The 22,174-nt window shown below is 44.6% G+C and overlaps 1 protein-coding gene across 1 annotated transcript in view; it reads right to left on the reverse strand.

Moving 5' to 3' along the window:
• LOC311132620 (disintegrin and metalloproteinase domain-containing protein 33-like) overlaps positions 1–22,174 on the reverse strand; it is a 96,098-nt gene that overhangs the window by 16,028 nt on the left and 57,896 nt on the right. Inside the window, exons 4-14 of the mRNA XM_084165866.1 lie at positions 22,013–22,172; positions 20,692–20,768; positions 16,230–16,413; positions 8,420–8,485; positions 6,550–6,621; positions 5,916–6,082; positions 5,147–5,231; positions 3,987–4,129; positions 3,645–3,822; positions 2,396–2,485; positions 1,465–1,660 (exon numbers count right to left, since the gene is read on the reverse strand). Coding sequence (XP_084021992.1) covers positions 1,465–1,660; positions 2,396–2,485; positions 3,645–3,822; positions 3,987–4,129; positions 5,147–5,231; positions 5,916–6,082; positions 6,550–6,621; positions 8,420–8,485; positions 16,230–16,413; positions 20,692–20,768; positions 22,013–22,172 — 1,418 coding nt within the window. The remainder of the gene's footprint in view (positions 1–1,464; positions 1,661–2,395; positions 2,486–3,644; positions 3,823–3,986; positions 4,130–5,146; positions 5,232–5,915; positions 6,083–6,549; positions 6,622–8,419; positions 8,486–16,229; positions 16,414–20,691; positions 20,769–22,012; positions 22,173–22,174) is intronic.

A 22,174-nucleotide genomic window follows, 5' to 3' on the forward strand; every position in this document is an offset into this window, starting at 1 on the left:
AAGCCATTATGCCCCCATACAGGGATGCTTACATTCACTTTCAAGGAGCAACAGTTTAAGCTACTCACCATGATGTATATTCCTACACAAAAGACAATGTTTTCTACTGAATGCACCTCTAAGAATGACAGACAGACATTAGGATTAAAATATATATATATATATATATATATATATATATATATATATATATATATATATATATATATATATATACATTTTCATTTTGTTACTGCCAAAATAACATTCTGAAAGAAGAGACACAACTTTTCCAAAACGCATCATCACACTGTTTATATTTTTACTGAAAGTGCTCTATATTAAAAAAAACTTTACTGCTGACATGCACACTTTTTGGGGATCCTATTAACAATGGACTAATTAACGAATAAAATACTAAAATCAGTTTTAGGTAAATAATCCTTTTATAAAGCTTTGAACTGCGACGCCTGGCTAACGCTGTGTTACATGTTAAGTGTTACCCAACTTTGTATGCTAATGCAGTTTAAAGGTGTGGAGCGTCATGGTGATCTGTGTTCCGCATGTGAACAGGAAAGGCGATACATCACTACCCATGCAGATGGAGAGAGGGAAAAGGTTGACATCCTTATCATCAATTATGCTAATGCTGTTTAAAGGTGGCCATTGTAATGACTAGCTGGAGTTTCTAAATGCTGAAGCGGGTTTGACGGTGGAGATGTGACTGGCTTACTGAGATAGTGAGGTAACTATCGTACGTGACAAAAGCTCTCCAGATACTCTCTAGGTCTGTGTGTACGGGAACAGAGGATGGGTGTGTGTGCATGGTAATGCAGTGTGCGCGTGTGTGTGTGTGTGTGCGTGCGTGTGTGTGTGTGTGTGTGTGTGTGTGTGTGCGCGCGGTAATGCAGTGTGTGTGTGTGTGTGGTAATGCAGTGTGTGTGTGTGGGTGTGCACGCGCGTGTGTGTACGCGTGTGTGTGTGTGTGTGTGTGTGTGTGCGCGGTAATGCAGCGTGTGTGTGTGTGTGTGTGTGTGTGGTAATGCAGTGTGTGTGTGTGTGTGTGTGTGTGTGTGTGTGTGTGTGTGTGTGTGTGTGTGTGTGTGCACGTGGTAATGCAGTGTGTGTGTGTTAATGAGATAATACTGATGTTTCTGATTGGATGTTTCCACTGTCCAAGTTCAGAGACATCCGTAGCTCCCCGCGTGTAGCTCAGTTAGTACAGCAAGGCAGAGCACGGTGCTCGCAACGCCAGGATAGTGGGTTTGATTCCCCGGGAACTCCTATTAGTGAAAACATACGCAGGCATGACTGTAAGTCGCCTTGGATGAAAGGCGTCTGCTAAATGGCATATTATTATTATTATTAGTGCTATGCTGTGTGTGCAGCATAAGAGGTCCCTTCTGTATTCTGGTATTGTTAATACACTAGTATGTCCATCCAGTATGTCCATCCAGTATGTCCATCCAGTATGTCCATCCCTACCGTAGCCCCACAGCTGCAGACACTGTTGTTCGTGGGTCAGGCACATGCCGTTGTAGCAGTAGGCGTGACCGTACTGGCAGGAGGAACCATCCAGCAGGTAAACGTTGGACGGGCAGTAGGGAGAGCCTCCAGTGCAGTACTCAGGCAGGTCGCACGCCCCCGCAGGACCACGACACATGGTACCTGCCTGCTTCAGCTGGGGGGGGGGGGGACAGGAGGGCAAAACCAAGGAGAGAAAGAGGGGGGGGATTCAGTATGATGTACTTGTTTTTAAAGACCATTCAGTACATGATTAACTACAGAGGGGGTTGGTTAAATAAATAATTCAATCACACAAATAAATAGAGAGATGGGTTATGATCATCCTGGGGAGATAAGAAGCTTATTTCTACTTTTAAAAGACTCACAGAAGAAGTTGTTATCCTCATTTACGTGAAACAAAACCAGGAAAGTTGAAACGTGAGACGGTACATAATTATTAATCTGAGAGGAGAAGTAGAGGTTATTGATCAGATAGGAGAAGTAGAGGTTATTGATCAGACAGGAGAAGTAGAGGTTATTGATTAGACAGGAGAAGTAGAGGTTATTGATCAGAGAGGATATTGATCAGACAGGAGAAGTAGAGGTTATTGATCAGAGAGGATATTGATCAGACAGGAGAAGTAGAGGTTATTGATCAGACAGGAGAAGTAGAGGTTATTGATCAGACAGGAGAAGTAGAGGTTATTGATCAGACAGGAGATGTAGAGGTTATTGATCCGACAGCAGAAGTAAAGTTTTTTGATCAGAGAGGAGAAGTAGAGGCTATTTTAAGTGCTGTAAGTGAGATGACATCCGGCCACATCTGTGTGTGTGTGTGTGAGAGTGTGTGTGTGTGTGAGAGTGTGTGTGTGTGTGTGTGTGTGTGAGAGTGTGTGTGTGTGTGTCATACCTTACAGCCCTCGCAGCAGACCCCGTGGGCACACTGAGCCTCCTCCTTCAAGGTGCAGTTGTTGGCATTGCAGCAGTCATTAGTGCACTCCTGTAGAGAAAACACACACACACAGTTACCACGTTTAGCCAAATCAATGTGGCACGACCCTGTGCCCACACACACATACATGCACTCGGCTCACATCCCAACTCCTCTGCTCTTTGACTCTGTCTCCGCTTCTCCAACAGCAGTTGTGGTGTGTGGTGACAGCACTGATCGACATGTCAAAGTGTTGAGATGGTGGAAAAAGACACCCCACCGCACAGAACGCTGTCATACAGAGGTGAAAATGACATCTCTTCCCCGTTGCCATGGCGTTCTCGCCGCCGTCGAGCCACAGATATTCTAAACTCGACGTGGGAGTTGAAGGATGAGAAACGGCAATTATACTGCAGGGAGAGAATGGATCAGGGAGAGAGAGACTACGCGGAGGAAAAGAAACACTACATCAACCTCCCAGACAGGCCCCTGTGGTGTATAGAGTAAATCAAGTGTGTTTCCGTTATAATACGGTTAGGTGACTTCCAGTACTAGACAGTTTTCATAGCGTACTTTGCATAGCAAAATAAAAAAGTTCCTTGTAAGAGCTGAGAAATATGAAGTTGGGGACATGATTGACAAGGCTGGAAATAAAACTGTGTTTTTCCAAGCATATGTCTGTCTGTGTGTGTGGTAACGTGTGGTAATGTGTGGTAACGTGTGGTAACGTGCGGTAACGTGTGGTAACGTGTGGTAACGCGTGGTAACGCGTGGTAACGTGTGGTAATGTCAATTCTTCTTAAGCGACAAGATACTAAAAGACACTATGAAGTGAGCATTCTGTTGCTGTGTCAAAACTGGTGACTTCTTGCCAGAAGCCTGTGGTATCTGCCGCCGCCGCTGCCGACTAACTATCAGTTGTGCTTCGAAAAGGGAGTCAAAACAGCCTCCACATCATCAGCATTTCTGTCAGCTAGCAATTAGCTTCTCCCCGTTTTTTAATATGTGCTTCCTCACAAATTGAGCCAAAGAGGATTTACTTAACTGTAATTCCATAAAACTAAAAACAACAATTCCCAAAGCAAAGTCCCCAGAAAACTTTTAACACCTCTAAACATTTTTTGGAAGATTGGCAAATAGAATATCAAACATAAGCAATGATATGCTAAGTGCTAGGCTTATCTGAGGTGACGGATGCTAACGACTAAGAGCGCCAGGCTTTTCTCACCTCTGGCTCTCCGCAGTCGCACTCTTCTCCGTCCTCCACAAAGCCGTTGCCACACCTCTTGCCCCCGACCAGGTCCTTCATGTCGGGCATGTTGAAGAGGCACATCCCCCCTCCCTTCTGGAAGTAGTTGTCCAGGTCCCGCTTGCTGCAGCGGCTGAACACCCGGGGAAATGGATGCCTATTGGGGGCAAGAAAGTAACCATTACAAAAAAATCCACAATGCAGAATACCATTGTGAACAGTTACAATAACCATCATGTTCAGTTTCAGAGAGTTCTGTAAAGTGGCAGCCATCTTGGATCTCTGGTAGCCATATTGGAAGTAAAACTCGCTAATTCTTACCCGGTGGCAGCAGCCATCACGCAGCCCCCCTGCTCCGCAGTCGCCTCCACACAGCAGCCCTCCTGGTCGTGGCTCATCCCAAAATTGTGTCCGATCTCGTGGGCCATGGTGGCGGCAGCTCCGATGGGTAAATCCGAATGGTCCTGAGGGACCACATAGCAAAAAGGACTCATTTGTATGGGTTTAGCATAACCACAAACACCCTCAATTTAACATCTTTAAAAGCTTCCACTGTTCAGACTATCTTCAATTCACTGAAACGGCCGACACAGTCAACCTATTCTACCTGGTCTACTGTCTAATGTGACTTGGTTGGTGATAAACTGTCGTACATCTATTCAGAGTCCAACTGAACGGTAGAGAATACTAATCGCTAATTTAGTGGTTGGTCTGTGTCAAAGAACTATGGTGATCTAATCCATTGAGGTCACTCCGTACATCAAAGGGCTACCGCTCCTAACACCCCAACAAACCAAGATGTCTCATCTCCTGTGCTGTTTCTCCAGTTAGTGCTATCCGGGATCCTTGGGACGTCCCTTCCCTAAACTCTAATCCTTAACCCCTACCCTTACCCTAACCCCTACCGTTACCCTAACCTTAACCATAACCCTTCACCTAACCTTAACACCTACTCTAACCTTAACCATAACCCTAACCTGAACCCTTACCTTAACCGTTTTAAATGTAAACTTAAATGGGATGGCGTCAGAGTTGGACATCCCAAGGATTTAGATCTCTTGACAGTGCTGTTGTGTCCAGCCCCCCAATGTGGGTAGTGGTAGTGGATATATATACCTGCTGGCATATTAGGATTACACTAGCCTCCATTACCTCAGAGAACTGAACCAGTAGAGCCTATTACAACCTAATCAAGTGTGGAAGAGTTATTGATTTCTCTGGCCCACTGACCGCATCTGGTGCACATCAACACACAGAAACACACGTATGGAAACACACACAAACACACACACTATATATAATGTGAAGAGTCACACAGATACACACACACACACGCGCGTGCACACACACACACACACACACACACACACACACACACACACACACACACACACACACACACACACACACACACACACACACACACACACACACACACACACACACACACATTTCTGCTGCACCCTTGCCACCCCACTTACCACATTGATGCCTCCAGAGTTCTCCAGGCTACACATCCCCTCCAAAGGGGCCATCCCTATGGTGGTCCCCTTAAATATCACTCCCCTGTCAGCGGGGAAACAAAAAAAATCACTTAACCTTCATTTCTTCACTCCAGTATGGACGTGCTCAGGCAGGGAGGGATCTGGGACGGATGCACATTGATTACAGATAGAGAACAGTGTTGCACTGCAGGTATGATAAGCCTTGTCTGAGACCTTTCTCAGATGCGCCTCAGGGGGCTATGCAATGACGTCTCTCGGAGCTTGTTGTCACTTAAGATTCCCGAAACAAATCAAAAAGCTGTTCCTAAAAATCAGAACCACTAGCCAGGTACTATCTGGAAACTAATTACCTCCAGTGAAGAGGCCTCCAATTTACTGTTTACGGATGACTGTGTGTTTGGCAGTCGAGCTGTGCTATGTTGTGTGTGAGAGAGTGTGTGAGTGTGTGTGTGAGTGTGTGTGTGAGTGTGTTTCTGTGTGCGTGCATGTGTTTGTGTGTTTGGCAGTCAAGCTGTGCTGTGTTGTGGCTGCTGACTCACTGAGGTGTGATGTTCTAATCTTTTAGTTAATAGAACTGCTGTTTAGCTAATCATTTATCAATCTAGCCACTAACGAAGGCTGGAATTATTTTGGGGCTGTTTTGGGGGGCGACGGAAGGGGAGGGATTGCTGTGTCGTTAAGAGCATAGCGGAGCTGTGTGTGTGTGTGTGTGTGTGTGTGTGTAGGTAGGTAGGTCTTTACTAACGTCAGTAGCTGTGCGTTGTCGTGCTTCTTGCGAGACTTGAGCTTCTGTCTCCACTGTAGGAAGGACCAGAGCGTGGTGTTGGGCTCCTCTGTAATGATGCACTCGTCTCTCTCCTTCCATATCTCCAGGCCAATCAGAGGCACCCGGATATTCAGAGTTCTGTAGAACTGAACCACAACATAACACAACCGCCTGGCAACTGGCATCACTAACAGCAACAGGCAACACTCACGGCAACAAGGCAACACTCACGGCAACAAGGCAACACTCACGGCAACAGGCAACACTCACGGCAACGGGGTCACACAGAGGGTTGGGGACATATGTTTTTGTTTTTCATTGTGACCAGGCATTTATGAATAGATAAGTTCACATTATTCAAATCTGTCATTTTCAATCACTTTGATCATTCTGATGACACAACCAGGGCAGAATTATAAAGGACTAGAAAGAAAATTAATCTTAGAATATCAGAAAACTGTCTAGAAGTTAATGATATGTCAGTAGGTGATTTATAAAACCAGATACTCTCCCGGCCCTGACACACTCTCCATTTTGTTGACAATTAAATTGAGCTCTCTTTATTCCCCCTGAGGATTGCATCTAAGACACACACATCCCCGCGCTGGCTTACCTTATCAACATAATTGGCAATCTCCATTATCCTCAGCTTGGTTTTCTGGTAGTCCTTATTTTGTCGTTTATACTGGATTACAAGGGAGATGGAATAGCATTCAGTGGCAGATATCAAATCAATAGTGACAAATGTTCAACCAAACAAAATACTTTTTTTTTTTTTTAATGGCCGTCCTCAATAGAACAAGAGAGATCCAGAAAACAACCTGCCCCACTTCACCATCTCTGCCCCACTTCACCATCTCTGCCCCACTTCACCATCTCTGCCCCACTTCACCATCTCTGCCCCACTTCACCATCTCTGCCCCACTTCATCATCTCTGCCCCACTTCATCATCTCTGCCCCACTTCACCATCTCTGCCCCACTTCACCATCTCTGCCCCACTTCACCATCTCTGCCCCACTTCACCATCTCTGCCCCACTTCACCATCTCTGCCCCACTTCACCATCTCTGCCCCACTTCATCATCATAATAGGTACCAATTAGGAACGGGAGTGGACCAAATACTGTATTCTGATTGGTCACCACCATGCACTGTTACCACGGCGTCATAGTCATATTGCACCTAACGGGTAGCCAACTGGAACGTAGAATAGACCGTTATGAAAGACATAACTTTTCATTCCTGGCCGGCTGGAGCCCATTGTCTATTTAGGACTGGTAATGAGTTCTCTGTCTCCCACCATTAGACCCAACTAGAAAACGTTCATCATTAACATGACGAATCCTTTCCTCTGGTCCCTTCTATGATGCTCTTTATCAGTGAGGAAAAGGTGCTTCAGCCCATCCGCCAGCACCATAATTATACACTATTACACAAAGTAGGCAGAGTTGGGGGTAAGTGAGACCATTATGTTAGAGTTGAGGATGAGTGAGGTCCATTATGTTAGAGTTGAGGATGAGTGAGGTCCATTATGTTAGAGTTGAGGATGAGTGAGGTCCATTATGTTAGAGTTGAGGATGAGTGAGGTCCATTATGTTAGAGTTGAGGATGAGTGAGGTCCATTATGTTAGAGTTGAGGATGAGTGAGGTCCATTATGTTAGAGTTGAGGATGAGTGAGGTCCATTATGTTAGAGTTGAGGATGAGTGAGACCATTATGTTAGAGTTGAGGATGAGTGAGACCATTATGTTAGAGTTGAGGATGAATGAGGTCCATTATGTTAGAGTTGAGGATGAGTGAGACCATTATGTTAGAGTTGAGGATGAGTGAGGTCCATTATGTTAGAGTTGAGGATGAGTGAGACCATTATGTTAGAGTTGAGGATGAGTGAGGTCCATTATGTTAGAGTTGAGGATGAGTGAGACCATTATGTTAGAGTTGAGGATGAGTGAGGTCCATTATGTTAGAGTTGAGGATGAGTGAGACCATTATGTTAGAGTTGAGGATGAGTGAGACCATTATGTTAGAGTTGAGGATGAGTGAGGTCCATTATGTTAGAGTTGAGGATGAGTGAGGTCCATTATGTTAGAGTTGAGGATGAGTGAGGTCCATTATGTTAGAGTTGAGGATGAGTGAGGTCCATTATGTTAGATGAGATAATTATTGTTCCCAATGTTCCCAATGTCCATCTGATACCTCAATGGTTCAATGGGTTGGTTGACGTCACTGGACAGATGTGACACACACACACTTGACTTCGTACACACACACACAGACACACACAGACACACATACATTCATACATACATACATATACACACACACACACAGACACACACAGACACACACTGAACCTTGTGCACATACATACATTCATCCATACATACATATATACACACACACACACACACACACACTCGACCTGCTCTGATCAAAGGAACAATAAAGATTAACTTCACTTGTTATTGGCTAGCTAGCTTACCAGTGTGCTGTCAGCCACGATGTACAGCTCCATGTACTTGGTGGTACCCCAGGCATTTCGTCTCACCTGTTTCCAGATAGAGAGAGAAGGGAGGGAGGAGGGATACAGTGAGGGGTTGTTTGGTCCATTTGGGATAATGGACACACACAATTGGATGGTCACAGCAATTCAGGACCGAATCGTGTCCCCTCCTGTTGCAATGATCACCCACCACTCATCCTAGCGTTGTCGAAAAAAGGGCTTGTTTTTAACCATGGCAACAGACAGCTTTTCACAGTCATAAAAAAGAAATGACACAAAGGAACAAAAACATGCTTCCTGTCGGTGGCTGAGGTCTGAGACACACCACAATCTCAGTATCTTTCTATCAGTAATTTTCCGCTTTGCTAATACTTGATTGCAGCTATTAGGCAGAGGCTCTGTGGTAATTAAAATACATTGATTTATGCACGCAGGCATGGCTGTGTTGCCCGAGCCAGACAGAAGGCCAATATTGTGGCCCAGCAGGGTTCCGGGGCAGTGGGCAGGTGGCATGTATAGCGCTGTGGCCTTCCCGGACTGCTTCAGACATAGGGGGGATGGAGAGAGAGGGGTGAAGGAGAGAGAGTGAAAGACAGAGAAGGGTGAGGGGGAGAGAGAAAGAGAAGGGGTGAGGGGGAGAGAGAGAGACTGTAGCACTAACTCCAAAAAGTTTTGGGACTGTAAAGTCCATGGAGAATAAGAGCACTTCCTCCCAGCTACCCACTTCACTGAGGCTAGGAAACACTATCACCACCGATAAATCTACAATAATCGAGAATTTCAACAAGCATTTTGCTACGGCTGGCCATGCTTTCCACCTGGCTACCCCTACCCCGGCCACCAGCTCTGCACACTCCGCTGCAACTTGCCCATGCCCCCCCCCCCCCGCTTCTCCTTCACACAAATTCAGACAGCTGATGTTCTGAAAGAGCTGCAAAATCTGGACCCCTACAAATCATCTGGGCTAGACAATCTGGACCCTTTCTTTCTAAAACTAGCAGCCGAAATTGTCGCAACCCCTATTACTAGCCTGTTCAACCTCTCTTTCGTATCGTCTGAGATCCCCAGAGATTGGAAAGCTGCCGTGGTCATCCCCCTCTTCAAAGGGGGTGACACTCTAGATCCAAACAGTTACAGACCTATATCCATCCTGCCCTGCCTTTCGAAAGTTTTTGAAAGCCAAGTTAACAAACAGATCACCGACCATTTCGAATCCCACCGTACCTTCTCCGCTATGCAATCCGGTTTCCGAGCTGGTCATGGGTGCACCTCAGTCACGCTCAAGGTCCTAAACGATATTATAACCGCGATCGATAATAGACAGTACTGTGCAGCCGTCTTCATCGACCTGGCCAAGGCTTTCGACTCTGTCAACCACCGCATTCTTATTGGCAGACTAAATAGCCTTGGTTTCTCAAATGACTGCCTCGCCTGGTTCACCAACTACTTCTCAGATAGAGTTCAATGTGTCAAATCGGAGGGCCTGTTGTCTGGACCTATGGCAGTCTCTATGGGGGTGCCACAGGGTTCAATTCTTGGGCCGACTCTTTTCTCTGTGTATATCAATGATGTCGCTCTTGCTGCTGGTGACTCTCAGATCCACCTCTACGCAGACGACACCATTTTGTATACATCTGGCCCTTCATTGGACACTGTGATAACAAACCTCCAAACTAGCTTAATTGCCATACAACACTCCTTCAGTAGCCTCCAACTGCTCTTAAACACTAGTAAAACTAAATGCATGCTCTTCAATCGAACTCTGCTGGCACCCGCCCACCCGACTAGAATCACTACTCTCGACGGGTCTGACCTAGAGTATGTGGACAACTACAAATACCTAGGTGTCTGGTTAGACTGTAAACTCTCCTTCCAGACTCACATTAAGAATCTCCAATCCAAAGTTAAATCTAGACTCTGCTTCCTATTTCGCAACAAAGCCTCCTTCACTCATGCTGCCAAACATGCCCTCATAAAACTGACTATCCTACCGATCCTTGACTTCGGCGATATCATTTACAAAATAGCCTCCAACACTCTACTCAGCAGATTGGATGTAGTCTATCACAGTGCCATCCTTTTTGTCACCAAAGCCCCATATACTACCCACCACTGTGACCTGTACAGTCTTGTTGGCTGGTCCTCACTACATATTCGTCGCCAAACCCACTGGCTCCAGGCCATCTATAAATCACTGCTAGGCAAATCCCCGCCTTATCTTAGCTCATTGGTCACCATAGCAACACCCACCCGTAGTATGCGCTCCAGCAGGTATATCTCACTGGTCATCCCCAAAGCCAACACCTCCTTTGGCCGCCATTCCTTCCAGTTCTCTGCTGCCAATGACTGGAACGAATTGCAAAAATCTCTGAAGCTGGAGACTCTTATCTCCCTCACTAACTTTAACATCAGTTGTCAGAGCACCTTACCGATCACTGCACCTGTACACAGCCCATCTGAAATTAGCCCACCCAGCTAGAGTGGGTATGTGAGAGAGAGAGAGAGAGAGAGAGAGAGAGAGAGAGAGAGAGAGAGAGAGAGAGAGAGAGAGAGAGAGAGAGAGAGAGAGAGAGAGAGAGAGAGAGAGAGAGAGAGAGAGAGAGAGAGAGAGAGAGAGAGAGAGAGAGAGAGAGAGAGAGAGAGAGAGAGAGAGAGAGAGAGAGAGAGAGAGAGAGAGAGAGAGAGAGAGAGAGAGAGAGAGAGAGAGAGAGCGCGAGAGCGAGAGAGAGAGAGAGAGACTACGGAAAAAGAAATCAGCTCAATGTAATTGAAGAATCCATAGACTCTAACCACTTCTGGGAAAATTGGAAAACACTAAACAAACAACAACACGAAGAGCTATCTATCCAAAACAGAGATGTATGGGTAAACCACTCCTCCAATCTTTTTGGCCCTATAACAGAGAACAAACAGCAAAAAATATACATGATCAAATGCAAATCTTAGAATCAACTATTAAAGACTACCAGAACCCACTGGATTCTCCAATTACATTGAATGAACTACAGGACAAAATACAAACCCTCAATGAAATGATAAAATATACAGACCACAAATTTCAATTAGCTATACATAAACTCTTTAACATCATCCTTAGCTCTGGCATCTTCCCCAATATTTGGAACCAAGGACTGATCACCCCAATCCACAAAAGTGGAGACAAATTTGACCCCAATAACTACCGTGGGATATGCGTCAACAGCAACCTTGGGAAAATCCTCTGCATTATCATTAACAGCAGACTAGTTCATTTCCTCAGTGAAAACAATGTACTGAGCAAATGTCAAATTGGCTTTTTACCAAATTACCGTACGACAGACCACGTATTCACCCTGCACACCCTAATTGACAAACAAACAAAACAAAACAAAGGCAAAGTCTTCTCATGCTTTGTTGATTTCAAAAAAGCCTTTGACTCAATTTGGCATGAGGGTCTGCTATACAAATTGATGGAAAGTGGGGTTGGAGGAAAAACATACGACATTATAAAATCCATGTACACAAACAACAAGTGTGCGGTTAAAATTGGCATAAAACACACACATTTCTTTCCTCAGGGCCGTGGGTTGAGACAGGGATGCAGTTTAAGCCCCACCCTCTTCAACATATATATCAACGAATTGGTGAGGGCACTAGAACAGTCTGCAGCACCCGGCCTCACCCTACTAGAATCTGAAGTCAAATGTCTACTGTTTGCTGATGATCTGGTTCTTCTGTCACCAACCAAGGAGGGCCTACAGCAACACCTAGATCTTCTGCACAGATTCTGTCAGACCTGGGCCCTGACAGTATATCTCAGTAAGACAAAAATAATGGTGTTCCAAAAAAGGTCCAGTTTCCAGGACCACAAATACAAATTCCATCTAGACACCTTTGCCCTAGAGCACACAAAAAACTATACATACCTCTGCCTATACATCAAATCAAATCAAATCAAATTTGATTGGCCACATGTGCCGAATACAACAGGTGCAGACATTACAGTGAAATGCTTACTTACAGCCCTTAACCAACAGTGCATTTCTTTTTAACAAAAAAAGTAAAAATAAAACAACAACAAAAAAAGTGTTGAGAAAAAAAAGAGCAGAAGTAAAATAAAATAACAGTAGGGAGGCTATATATACAGGGGGGTACCGGTGCAGAGTCAATGTGCGGGGGCACCGGCTAGTTGAGGTAGTTGAGGTAATATGTACATGTGGGTAGAGTTAAAGTGACTATGCATAAATAATTAACAGAGTAGCAGCAGCGTAAAAGGATGGGGTGCCACAGGTAACTTCCACAGAGCTGTGAACGATCTGAGAGACAAGGCAAGAAGGGCCTTCTATGCCATCAAAAGGAACATGAAATTTGACATACCAATTAGGATCTGGCTAAAAATACTTGAATCAGTTATAGAACCCATTGCCCTTTATGGTTGTGAGGTCTGGGGTCTGCTCACCAACCAAGAATTCACAAAATGGAACAAACACCAAATTGAGACTCTGCATGCAGAATTCTGCAAAAACATCCTCCGTGTACAACGTAAAACACCAAATAATGCATGCAGAGCAAAATTAGGCCAATACCCGCTAATTATCAAAATCCAGAAAAGAGCCGTTAAATTCTATAACCACTTAAAAGGAAGCGATTCCCAAACCTTCCATAACAAAGCCATCATCTACAGAGAGATGAACTTGGAGAAGAGTTCCCTAAGTAAGCTGGTCCTGGGGCTCTGTTCACAAACACAAACAGACCCCACAGAGCCCCAGGACAACAACAATAACAACAACAACCACAACACAATTAGACCCAACGAAATCATGAGAAAACTAAAAGAGAATTACTTGACACATTGGAAAGAACAAACAAAAAAACTGAGCAAACTAGAATGCTATTTGGCCCTAAACAGAGAGTACACAGTGGCAGAATACCTGACCACTGTGACTGACCCAAACTTAAGGAAAGCTTTGACTATGTACAGACTCAGTGAGCATAGCCTTGCTATTGAGAAAGGCCGCCGTAGGCAGACCTGGCTCTCAAGAGAAGACAGGCTATGTGCACACTGCCCACAAAATGAGGTGGAAACTGAGCTGCACTTCCTAACCTCCTGCCAAATGTATGACCATATTAGAGACACATATTTCCCTCAGATTACAGCGATCCACAAAGAATTCGAAAACAAACCCAATTTTGATAAACTCCCTTATCTACTGGGTGAAAAACCACAGTGTGCCATCACAGCTGCAAGATTTGTGACCTGTTGCCACAAGAAAAGGGCAACCAGTGAAGAACAAACACCACTGTAAATATATTTATGTTTATTTATTTTCCCATTTGTACTTTAACTATTTGCACATTGTTACAACACTGTATATAGACATAATATGACATTTGAAATGTCTTTATTCTTTTGGAACTTCTGAGTGTAATGTTTACTGTTAATTTGTATTGTTTATTTCACTTTTGTTTACTATCTACTTCACTTGCTTTGGCAATGTTAACACACGTTTCCCATGCCAATAAAGCCCTTAAATTGAAATTGAATTGAGAGAGAGAAAAGAGCATGAGGTCCACTTCTAGACAGAGGAGGCCAGAATGACTTCCCACCACAGGGACGTTATCAGCATTCACGGCTGCGCTGGAGCAAATTAGACCCTGTGTTTAGCCATTCTCCTTCCTCCATGGAAGGACACTACAGTAAGACAGACCCACACTGGGGGGAAAAAAAACGAAACCACCAACCCCATAATTCCCTCTGGCTTTCAGCTGGCCTCGGAGTGATTGTATGTGTGCCTCTAAAACGTCTCTGAGAGAAATCCAATAATGTGTTTGTGCTTGTATGACAAGAGAGATGTTCATTTCCTCTGCAGGACAAACTTTACTTTGTGTGTGTGTGTGTGTGTGTGTGTGTGTGTGTGTGTGTGTGTGTGTGTGTGTGTGTGTGTGTGTTTGTACATGTGTGTGTGTAGTCAATTGCCATGTAATCATCCCTGCCAACAGATACTGATGATTACTATGTCCATTACATCAGAATGTTAATCACACAAAGAAGAAGCTTTCTCCTCAAGGAATAATAACAGAAAATACTATTTAACAGCAGAGACGTCTCCTCCTGTCGGAATAGAACCTGGGTGATGTTATTTGATTCTACTGTATGTTTGGTTTGTTGGAATAGAAACCGGGTGATGTTATTTGATTCTACTGTATGTTTGGTTTGTTGGAATAGAACCTGGGTGATGTCATTTGATTCTACTGTATGTTTGGTTTGTTGGAATAGAACCTGGGTGATGTCATTTGATTCTACTGTATGTTTGGTTTGTTGGAATAGAACCTGGGTGATGTTATTTGATTCTACTGTATGTTTGGTTTGTTGGAATAGAAACCGGGTGATGTTATTTGATTCTACTGTATGTTTGGTTTGTCGGAATAGAACCTGGGTGATGTTATTTGAATCTACTGTATGTTTGGTTTGTTGGAATAGAAACCGGGTGATGTTATTTGATTCTACTGTATGTTTGGTTTGTCTGAATAGAACCTGGGTGATGTTATTTGAATCTACTGTATGTTTGGTTTGTCGGAATAGAAACTGGGTGATGTTATTTGATTCTACTGTATGTTTGGTTTGTTGGAATAGAACCTGGGTGATGTTATTTGAATCTACTGTATGTTTGGTTTGTTGGAATAGAACCTGGGTGATGTCATTTGATTCTACTGTATGTTTGGTTTGTTGGAATAGAAACTGGGTGATGTTATTTGATTCTACTGTATGTTTGGTTTGTTGGAATAGAACCTGGGTGATGCTATTTGATTCTACTGTATGTTTGGTTTGTTGGAATAGAAACCGGGTGATGTTATTTGATTCTACTGTATGTTTGGTTTGTTGGAATAGAACCTGGGTGATGTTATTTGATTCTACTGTATGTTTGGTTTGTTGGAATAGAAACCGGGTGATGTTATTTGATTCTACTGTATGTTTGGTTTGTTGGAATAGAAACCGGGTGATGTTATTTGATTCTACTGTATGTTTGGTTTGTTGGAATAGAACCTGGGTGATGTTATTTTATTCTACTGTATGTTTGATTTGTGAGCAGAAGTCTGTGTTTGGGCTGTACACCGTGGTGTAGTCTGACATCTGCCATGCAAACATAAACATTTGTAACTTTTGTTTCGTCTGGTACATCTGTAAAAACTTGTCACTCTTGTTTGGTCTGTTGATAGAGAACATATCACCCAGTCTATACAAATGAATATACTTTGGTGGGCTTGTTGTGTCTGTTAGTGTGTTGATGTGTCTGTTAGTGTGTTGATGTGTCTGTTAGTGTGTTGATGTGTCTGTTGGTGTGTTGATGTGTCTGTTAGTGTGTTGATGTGTCTGTTAGTGTGTTGATGTGTTGATGTGTCTGTTAGTGTGTGTGTCTGTTAGTGTGTTGATGTGTCTGTTAGTGTGTTGATGTGTCTGTTAGTGTGTGTGTCTGTTAGTGTGTTGATGTGTCTTGTAGTGTGTTGATGTGTCTGTTAGTGTGTGTGTCTGTTAGTGTGTTGATGTGTCTGTTAGTGTGTGTGTCTGTTAGTGTGTTGATGTGTCTGTTAGTGTGTTGATGTGTCTGTTAGTGTGTTGTTGTGTCTGTTAGTGTGTTGTTGTGTCTGTTAGTGTGTTGATGTGTCTGTTAGTGTGTGTGTCTGTTAGTGTGTTGATGTTTCTGTTAGTGTGTTGATGTGTCTGTTAGTGTGTTGATGTGTCTGTTAGTGTGTTGATGTGTCTGTTAGTGTGTGTGTCTGTTAGTGTGTTGTTGTGTCTTAGCCCCCTCACCCTTTGATGCAAAGGTTTAAGCAGACCGGAGAGGAGGTTGGGGTGTCCAGTCTGATGCCCGTGGCCGCAGGTCCCGCCTCTGATTGGCAGATCCTCTGCGTTGACCAGTGAGTGATGGAGAAAGTCCAGCCCTCTGATTGGCTCAAGGTAGTAGGTGTCATTTGAGTTCAAGGCAATCAGGCCCCTGTTTCAGCAAGGAGGGAATAAAGAGGCATGATTGGACGAACACTAGAAATTACAGAATTTAAAGAACTAAAACAGCAACAAAGATGTTATGCAGTTAAGCAACAATTATTTGTACATAAGATAATACATATGATAATATTACATGACATGTCTGCATGTGAAATGTCATCATTCATGCTGCTAATGTCACAGTACAACTGCCCTGGGGTAGTTCCAGTTTTGACCAGCAGGGGGTGATAAAGGACCCTGAGGCCCTAAGGGCAGTGGTCTTTGAGCTATAAACAACAGAGTGGTAATATATGGATGTTTTAGCCTGTGGTCTCATACAGGGGAGCCTGGAGGGAACTTGTCCAAGAGGATAGAGGACTGTAAAATGCCATTTAGAGGCAAAGAGAGTCACTCTCCTTCAAAGACAAAGGAGATGATTGTGGACTACAGGAAAAAAATAAGAGGACTGAGCACGCCCCCATTCTCATCGACGGGGCTGCTTCAAGTTACTTGGTGTCCACATCATCAACAAACTATCATGGTCTAAACACACCAAGACAGTTGTGAAGAGGGCACGACATAGCCTATTCCCCCTCAGGAGACTGAAAAGATTTGGCATGGGTCCTCAGATCCTCAAAAAGTTCTACAGCTGCACCATCGAGAGCATCCTGACTGGTTGCATCACCGCCTGGTATGGCAACTGCTCGGCCTCCGACCGCAAGGCACTACAGAGGGTAGTGCGTACGGCCCAGTACCTCACTGGGGCCAAGCTTCCTGCCACCCAGGACCTCTATACCAGGCAGTGTCAGAGGAAGGCCCTCAAAATTGTCAAAGACTCCAGCAACCCAAGTCATAGACTGTTCTCTCTGCTACCGCACCGCAAGCGGTACCAGAGCGCCAAGTCTAGGTCCAAAAGCCTTCTCAACAGCTTCTACCCCCAAGCCATAAGACTCCTGGACAACTAATCATGGCTACCCAGACTATTTGCACTGCCCCCCCACCCCCACCCCACCTTTTTACGCTGCTGCTACTCTGTTAATTATTTATGCATAGTCACTTTAACTCTACCCACGTGTACATATTACTTCAACTACCTCAACTAGCCAGTGCCCCCGCACATTGACTCTGTACCGGTACCCCACTGTATATAGCCTCCCTACTGTTATTTTATTTTACTTCTGCTCTTTCTTTCTCAACACTGTTTTATTTTACTTTTTTATAAAAAAATAAATGCATTGTTGGTTAAGGGCTGTAAGTAAGCCTTTCACAGTAATGTCTACACCTGTTGTATTCGGCGCATGTGGCAAATAACATTTGATTTGATTTGATCTGACAAGAGGCCGCGTGTGTGTGTGTGTGTGTGTGTGTGTGTGTGTGTGTGTGTGTGTGTGTGTGTGTGTGTGTGTGTGTGTGTGTGTGTGTGTGTGTGTGTGTGTGTGTGGACGTGTTTAACTATTATTGTGGGGACCAGAAGTCCCCACAAGAATAGTAAACGAACAGCGGTGTCTCTGATGTCAGTACTCTCATCTATAGAAAAAAGATCGAAGCCACCACTTTTTCCGCAGTCATTAAGCAATGAAGTGGCTATGATGACTGAGCGCATTCTGAATCTGACTGTAGGCCCAAATACAGAGCGCGCTGCCAGGTTGTTTGTATATCATGGAATGTGTAATTTTAGGCAAAAAATCTTAACTCAAATATAATAATATTTTATACATCTAAAAAATGTCTCGAGGGCCGGATTGAAATGCCCGCGGGCAGTACTTTGCCCCCCCCTGTTCTAGATAGCACCTTTTTTTCTAAGAGTGTAAGGTTAAAAATTGCTTCCCTGTAAAATCCATGTTATCAACAGAGCATGAAAGCATGAAACAAAGGGCTGTATTGAGTTGAGCACCTTTGTTTGGAGACAAGTTAAGACATATGTGGTCCTCTGTAGCTCAGCTGGTAGAGCACGGCGCTTGTAACGCCAAGGTAGTGGGTTCAATCCCCGGGACCACCCATACACAAAAATGTATGCACGCATGACTGTAAGTCGCTTTGGATAAAAGCGTCTGCTAAATGGCATATTATTATTATTATTATTATCTGGTCGTATGTACATCTTATACAATCAACGTCACCAACATCACTTGAGTTCATGATGCAAAAAATGTCCACTATCTGATACTGACGAGGTTGCAAGGCATTCGTTAGGAAGAATTCTACATTTATTGAAAAATAATCTGGAAGCTAAAGAGGGACAGAACCAAAACGACTGCGGCGGCGGGCGAACCTCAATGGGCGAAAATGAACATCCAATGAACATCCGTTATGCTTTGCACCTCAGAGAGAAGTCATGCTTCCTGTGTGTTGAACAAAGGAGTGCTGTGGCTGGAGAAGGTACTGTGATCCAGATTGTGTAATGCACCTCGGCTATGGAGATCTTTGTCCCAGTTGATATCAGCACAGCAAAGAAGCACAATGCATGGGAATCAAATGGGAATCAAATGGGAATCAAATGGCTCTCAGGAAAAGGTATGCATGTGCTGCACACGCATGTGAAGCATGCACACACATGCACACACACAGCAGGCCCTTTCAGTCATGGCACGTCGAACTGAACACAACATTCCCTGGCTTACTTTGGAACCGTGACTTTAAACACAAGTCAGATTCGTTGAAGTTACGTAAAAATGTATGCACACATGACTGGATAAAAGCATCTGCTAAATGGCATATTATTGTTATTATTAATAAGTTCAGGGTTTGGGGTGAGTCCAACTCACCCTCCCGTTACCACCTAATTCAATATTGAGTCAATACAGAAACACTTCTCTTTGTAGCGTGACGGCGGCCAGCCGAGAATATGAGCTGGGAGGTGGCATTGGAAGGGAATAGAACATATCCAACTGCTGCTAAAAGGGGAAAAGGGCAGGGATGGAACACAGACAATAGAATGGAATGGCAGACGTGATTCTGGAACTTTTGGGTGTTCCGTGAGTGGAACCTTTGTTGTTGATGATGAGTCTCACTAACTAATATGACTAAAGCAGGGGGTATGACCTCGCTAAAGCAGGGGGTATGACCTCGACTAAAGCAGGGGGTATGACCTCGCTAAAGCAGGGGGTATGACCTCGCTAAAGCAGGGGGTATGACCTGGCTTATCAGCATTACCAGGTGCCCTTTAAACTACGCCCTCATGACGTTACGTGTCCAAGGAAAACAAGCCAGTGTAATAAAAGAGTATGATTACGTAATAGAGGTTAACCGTTTGCCAACCTTTCTCTAGCATGCCATTTGCTTATGACTGTTCTATGAAGTGTCTTTGGTAGGCCTTAAAATGTAATTATACACTGCACCTTCAGAGTTGTATCTTGTTTGAACTTGACCCTTTAGTTTATCTCTTGCCTTTGTCGAAAGTTGTTATTTGATTAACTGAGTTTTTTTTCCACTATCTCCTGTGTAGGTTAGACATTTTCATTCTGTTGAGTTGAGGTCCTCGGTTTGTCTCCTAGGTTCATCCTAACCTGTGACTGATACCGTCTCACTACATCCTCAGCCAGGATAAGGACAAACTGGCACTACAAATTAGCTCCTCTTGCTGTCTGAGAGACATAAAGAGTATCACAGAGGAAAAATCCTAAAGATAAAACAATTGTTATTGAAGGAAAAACTCTTCTCAGTCTAGGATCTGCTGAGCTGGCTTCTGGAATTAATTTCTAATAAAGAGCGAGCGAGCTAGAAACTTGAGGTCTTCGGCTGGATCAAATTCATATGAATATATTTTCAGGGTGTACGGGTGGCGACGGGGGCATCCTTTGCCACAGGAGAGCTCCAATTTCAAAGCATTTGATATGCAAGAAGCTTCGTATTAAAATTCTGTTCTGAGGCAGGGAAAATTTTAAGACTTTTAAACTGCCGTCTGTATCCCAAAATAAGATTTGAGGAATTGAATTAGCCAGGGAGTTTCATGAGAACTCACACTACTTGCCTGGGGGATTTTTCATCCAGCAACACAGTTATGTAAAATACAATAAATATCTGACTGAATTCTGGTGTTTTGAGGTAGAACTTGACTCCCATTGGTTATCCCATTCTATGGTTCATTTGGAGAAAGATGACAGAATTTACTCCAGCTGAAGTTGCCTCTAGACATTGATCTAAGGTCAGTTTTGCATTTCTTCCAACTAATGATTAAGGTTAGGATTTGTAAAGGGCAAGTTGATTCTTGATCAGTGCCTAAGGGAAATGTCTAACAAGGGACTGAAAATCCAAGAAAAGTTATAAATGATAATGGGCTTTTACATACCTCACTCCTGAACATGTGCTAAGGGCTACCCAGGAGTCGATGTGGCCTCTTACATGCCCGTGGTAGAAGCAGTGATCCTGTGATGAGAGAGAGAGAGAGAGAGAGAGAGAGAGAGAGAGAGAGAGAGAGAGAGGAGAGAGAGAGAGAGAGAGAGAGAGAGAGAGAGAGAGAGAGAGAGAGAGAGAGAGAGAGAGAGAGAGAGAGAGAGAGAGAGAGAGAGAGAGAGAGAGAGAGAGAGAGAGAGAGAGAGAGAGAGAGAGAGAGAGAGAGAGAGAGAGAGAGAGAGAAGAGAGAGAGAGAGAGAGAGAGAGAGATTTCAACTATTTCAGTCAAACGTACTATACCATAATGTTTATTTGCACACTAAATCCTATAGGCCTGCATCATGTGATAAATTGATGCTGGCTATCGATGCAGTGAAACAAAGGTTCCTACAGATCCCATGTAGTCCCCGTGTTTAATCAGAGACCAGCTGGTACACTGCAACACAACATGTCCTGGGTTTGGACAAAATGTACAATACTCGCTTGATCGTGGATGTATTTCAGTGACTCCATGCTAGAGCTCCACTGTTATTGCTCTAGGACGTTCTTTGCAAAAAGTGCTAGGAGAAAAAAGATTAGCATATTTTTACAATAATTTTCTTAGGCCGACAACCCTTTTGGGTGAGGTATGTTAAACGTCCTTCCAAGGGACACGGCCACAGGCTGTCACGTCTCCTCCCGTTGCTCCCCTCCGGCGTTCTGATTCGCCGGTCTACTGAGCCACCGGTCTGAGCCCACAACCTGCATCTGCGTCCTGCCTCTTCGTATTCCTCAGTACTCACACACCAATCACGAAGATGGATGCAGCAGGTAATCTCCTGGAGTTTCCAGTGCCTGGACCAGCACCAGCAGCAGATTGCCCAGCTGAACGCCGCCATGCAGGAAGTGCTCCAAACGCTGAATGAACTGACCATCGCTCCGGGTTCCACCTCAGGGAGCGGCGAGTGCACCCAGTCCACCAACGTCTGAAGGACCCCTCGCCCCGCCGGAGCGCTACGACGGGAAAACTACGAATTGTAGAGGCTTCCTGCTACAGGTTTCACTGTATCTGGCGCGTCAGCGTGGGGCATCTCCATCGGACCAGCCAGGATAGCGCTGGTGATGTCGCTACTGAAGGGAAAGGCGCTGGAGTGGGCCACATCAGTCTGGGTAGGAGGTTTTCTACTCCACCTTCCTCGCTCGGTCAGGGCGGTGTTCGATCATCCCACGGGGGGGAAAGGACGGGGGGTGAGCGTCTCCTCCGGCTACAACAGGGAGAGGGGGCCGCGTTCGAGTACACCCTGAGCTTTCGCACGGTGGGCGTCTTCGCTGGAATGAGCTCTCTGGGACAGGGAGACGGAGACACTCACGACGGCCGACGGGAGTCGAGATGGCCCTAGATACCGGGGGAGCCGCAAGAGATCTGTTGTCCGTGGTGGTTGTAGGGGTGCTGCCCACCT

The sequence above is a fragment of the Coregonus lavaretus genome, assembly GCF_964263955.1.
Source record: "Coregonus lavaretus genome assembly, chromosome: 7".
Lineage (NCBI taxonomy): Eukaryota > Metazoa > Chordata > Actinopteri > Salmoniformes > Salmonidae > Coregonus > Coregonus lavaretus.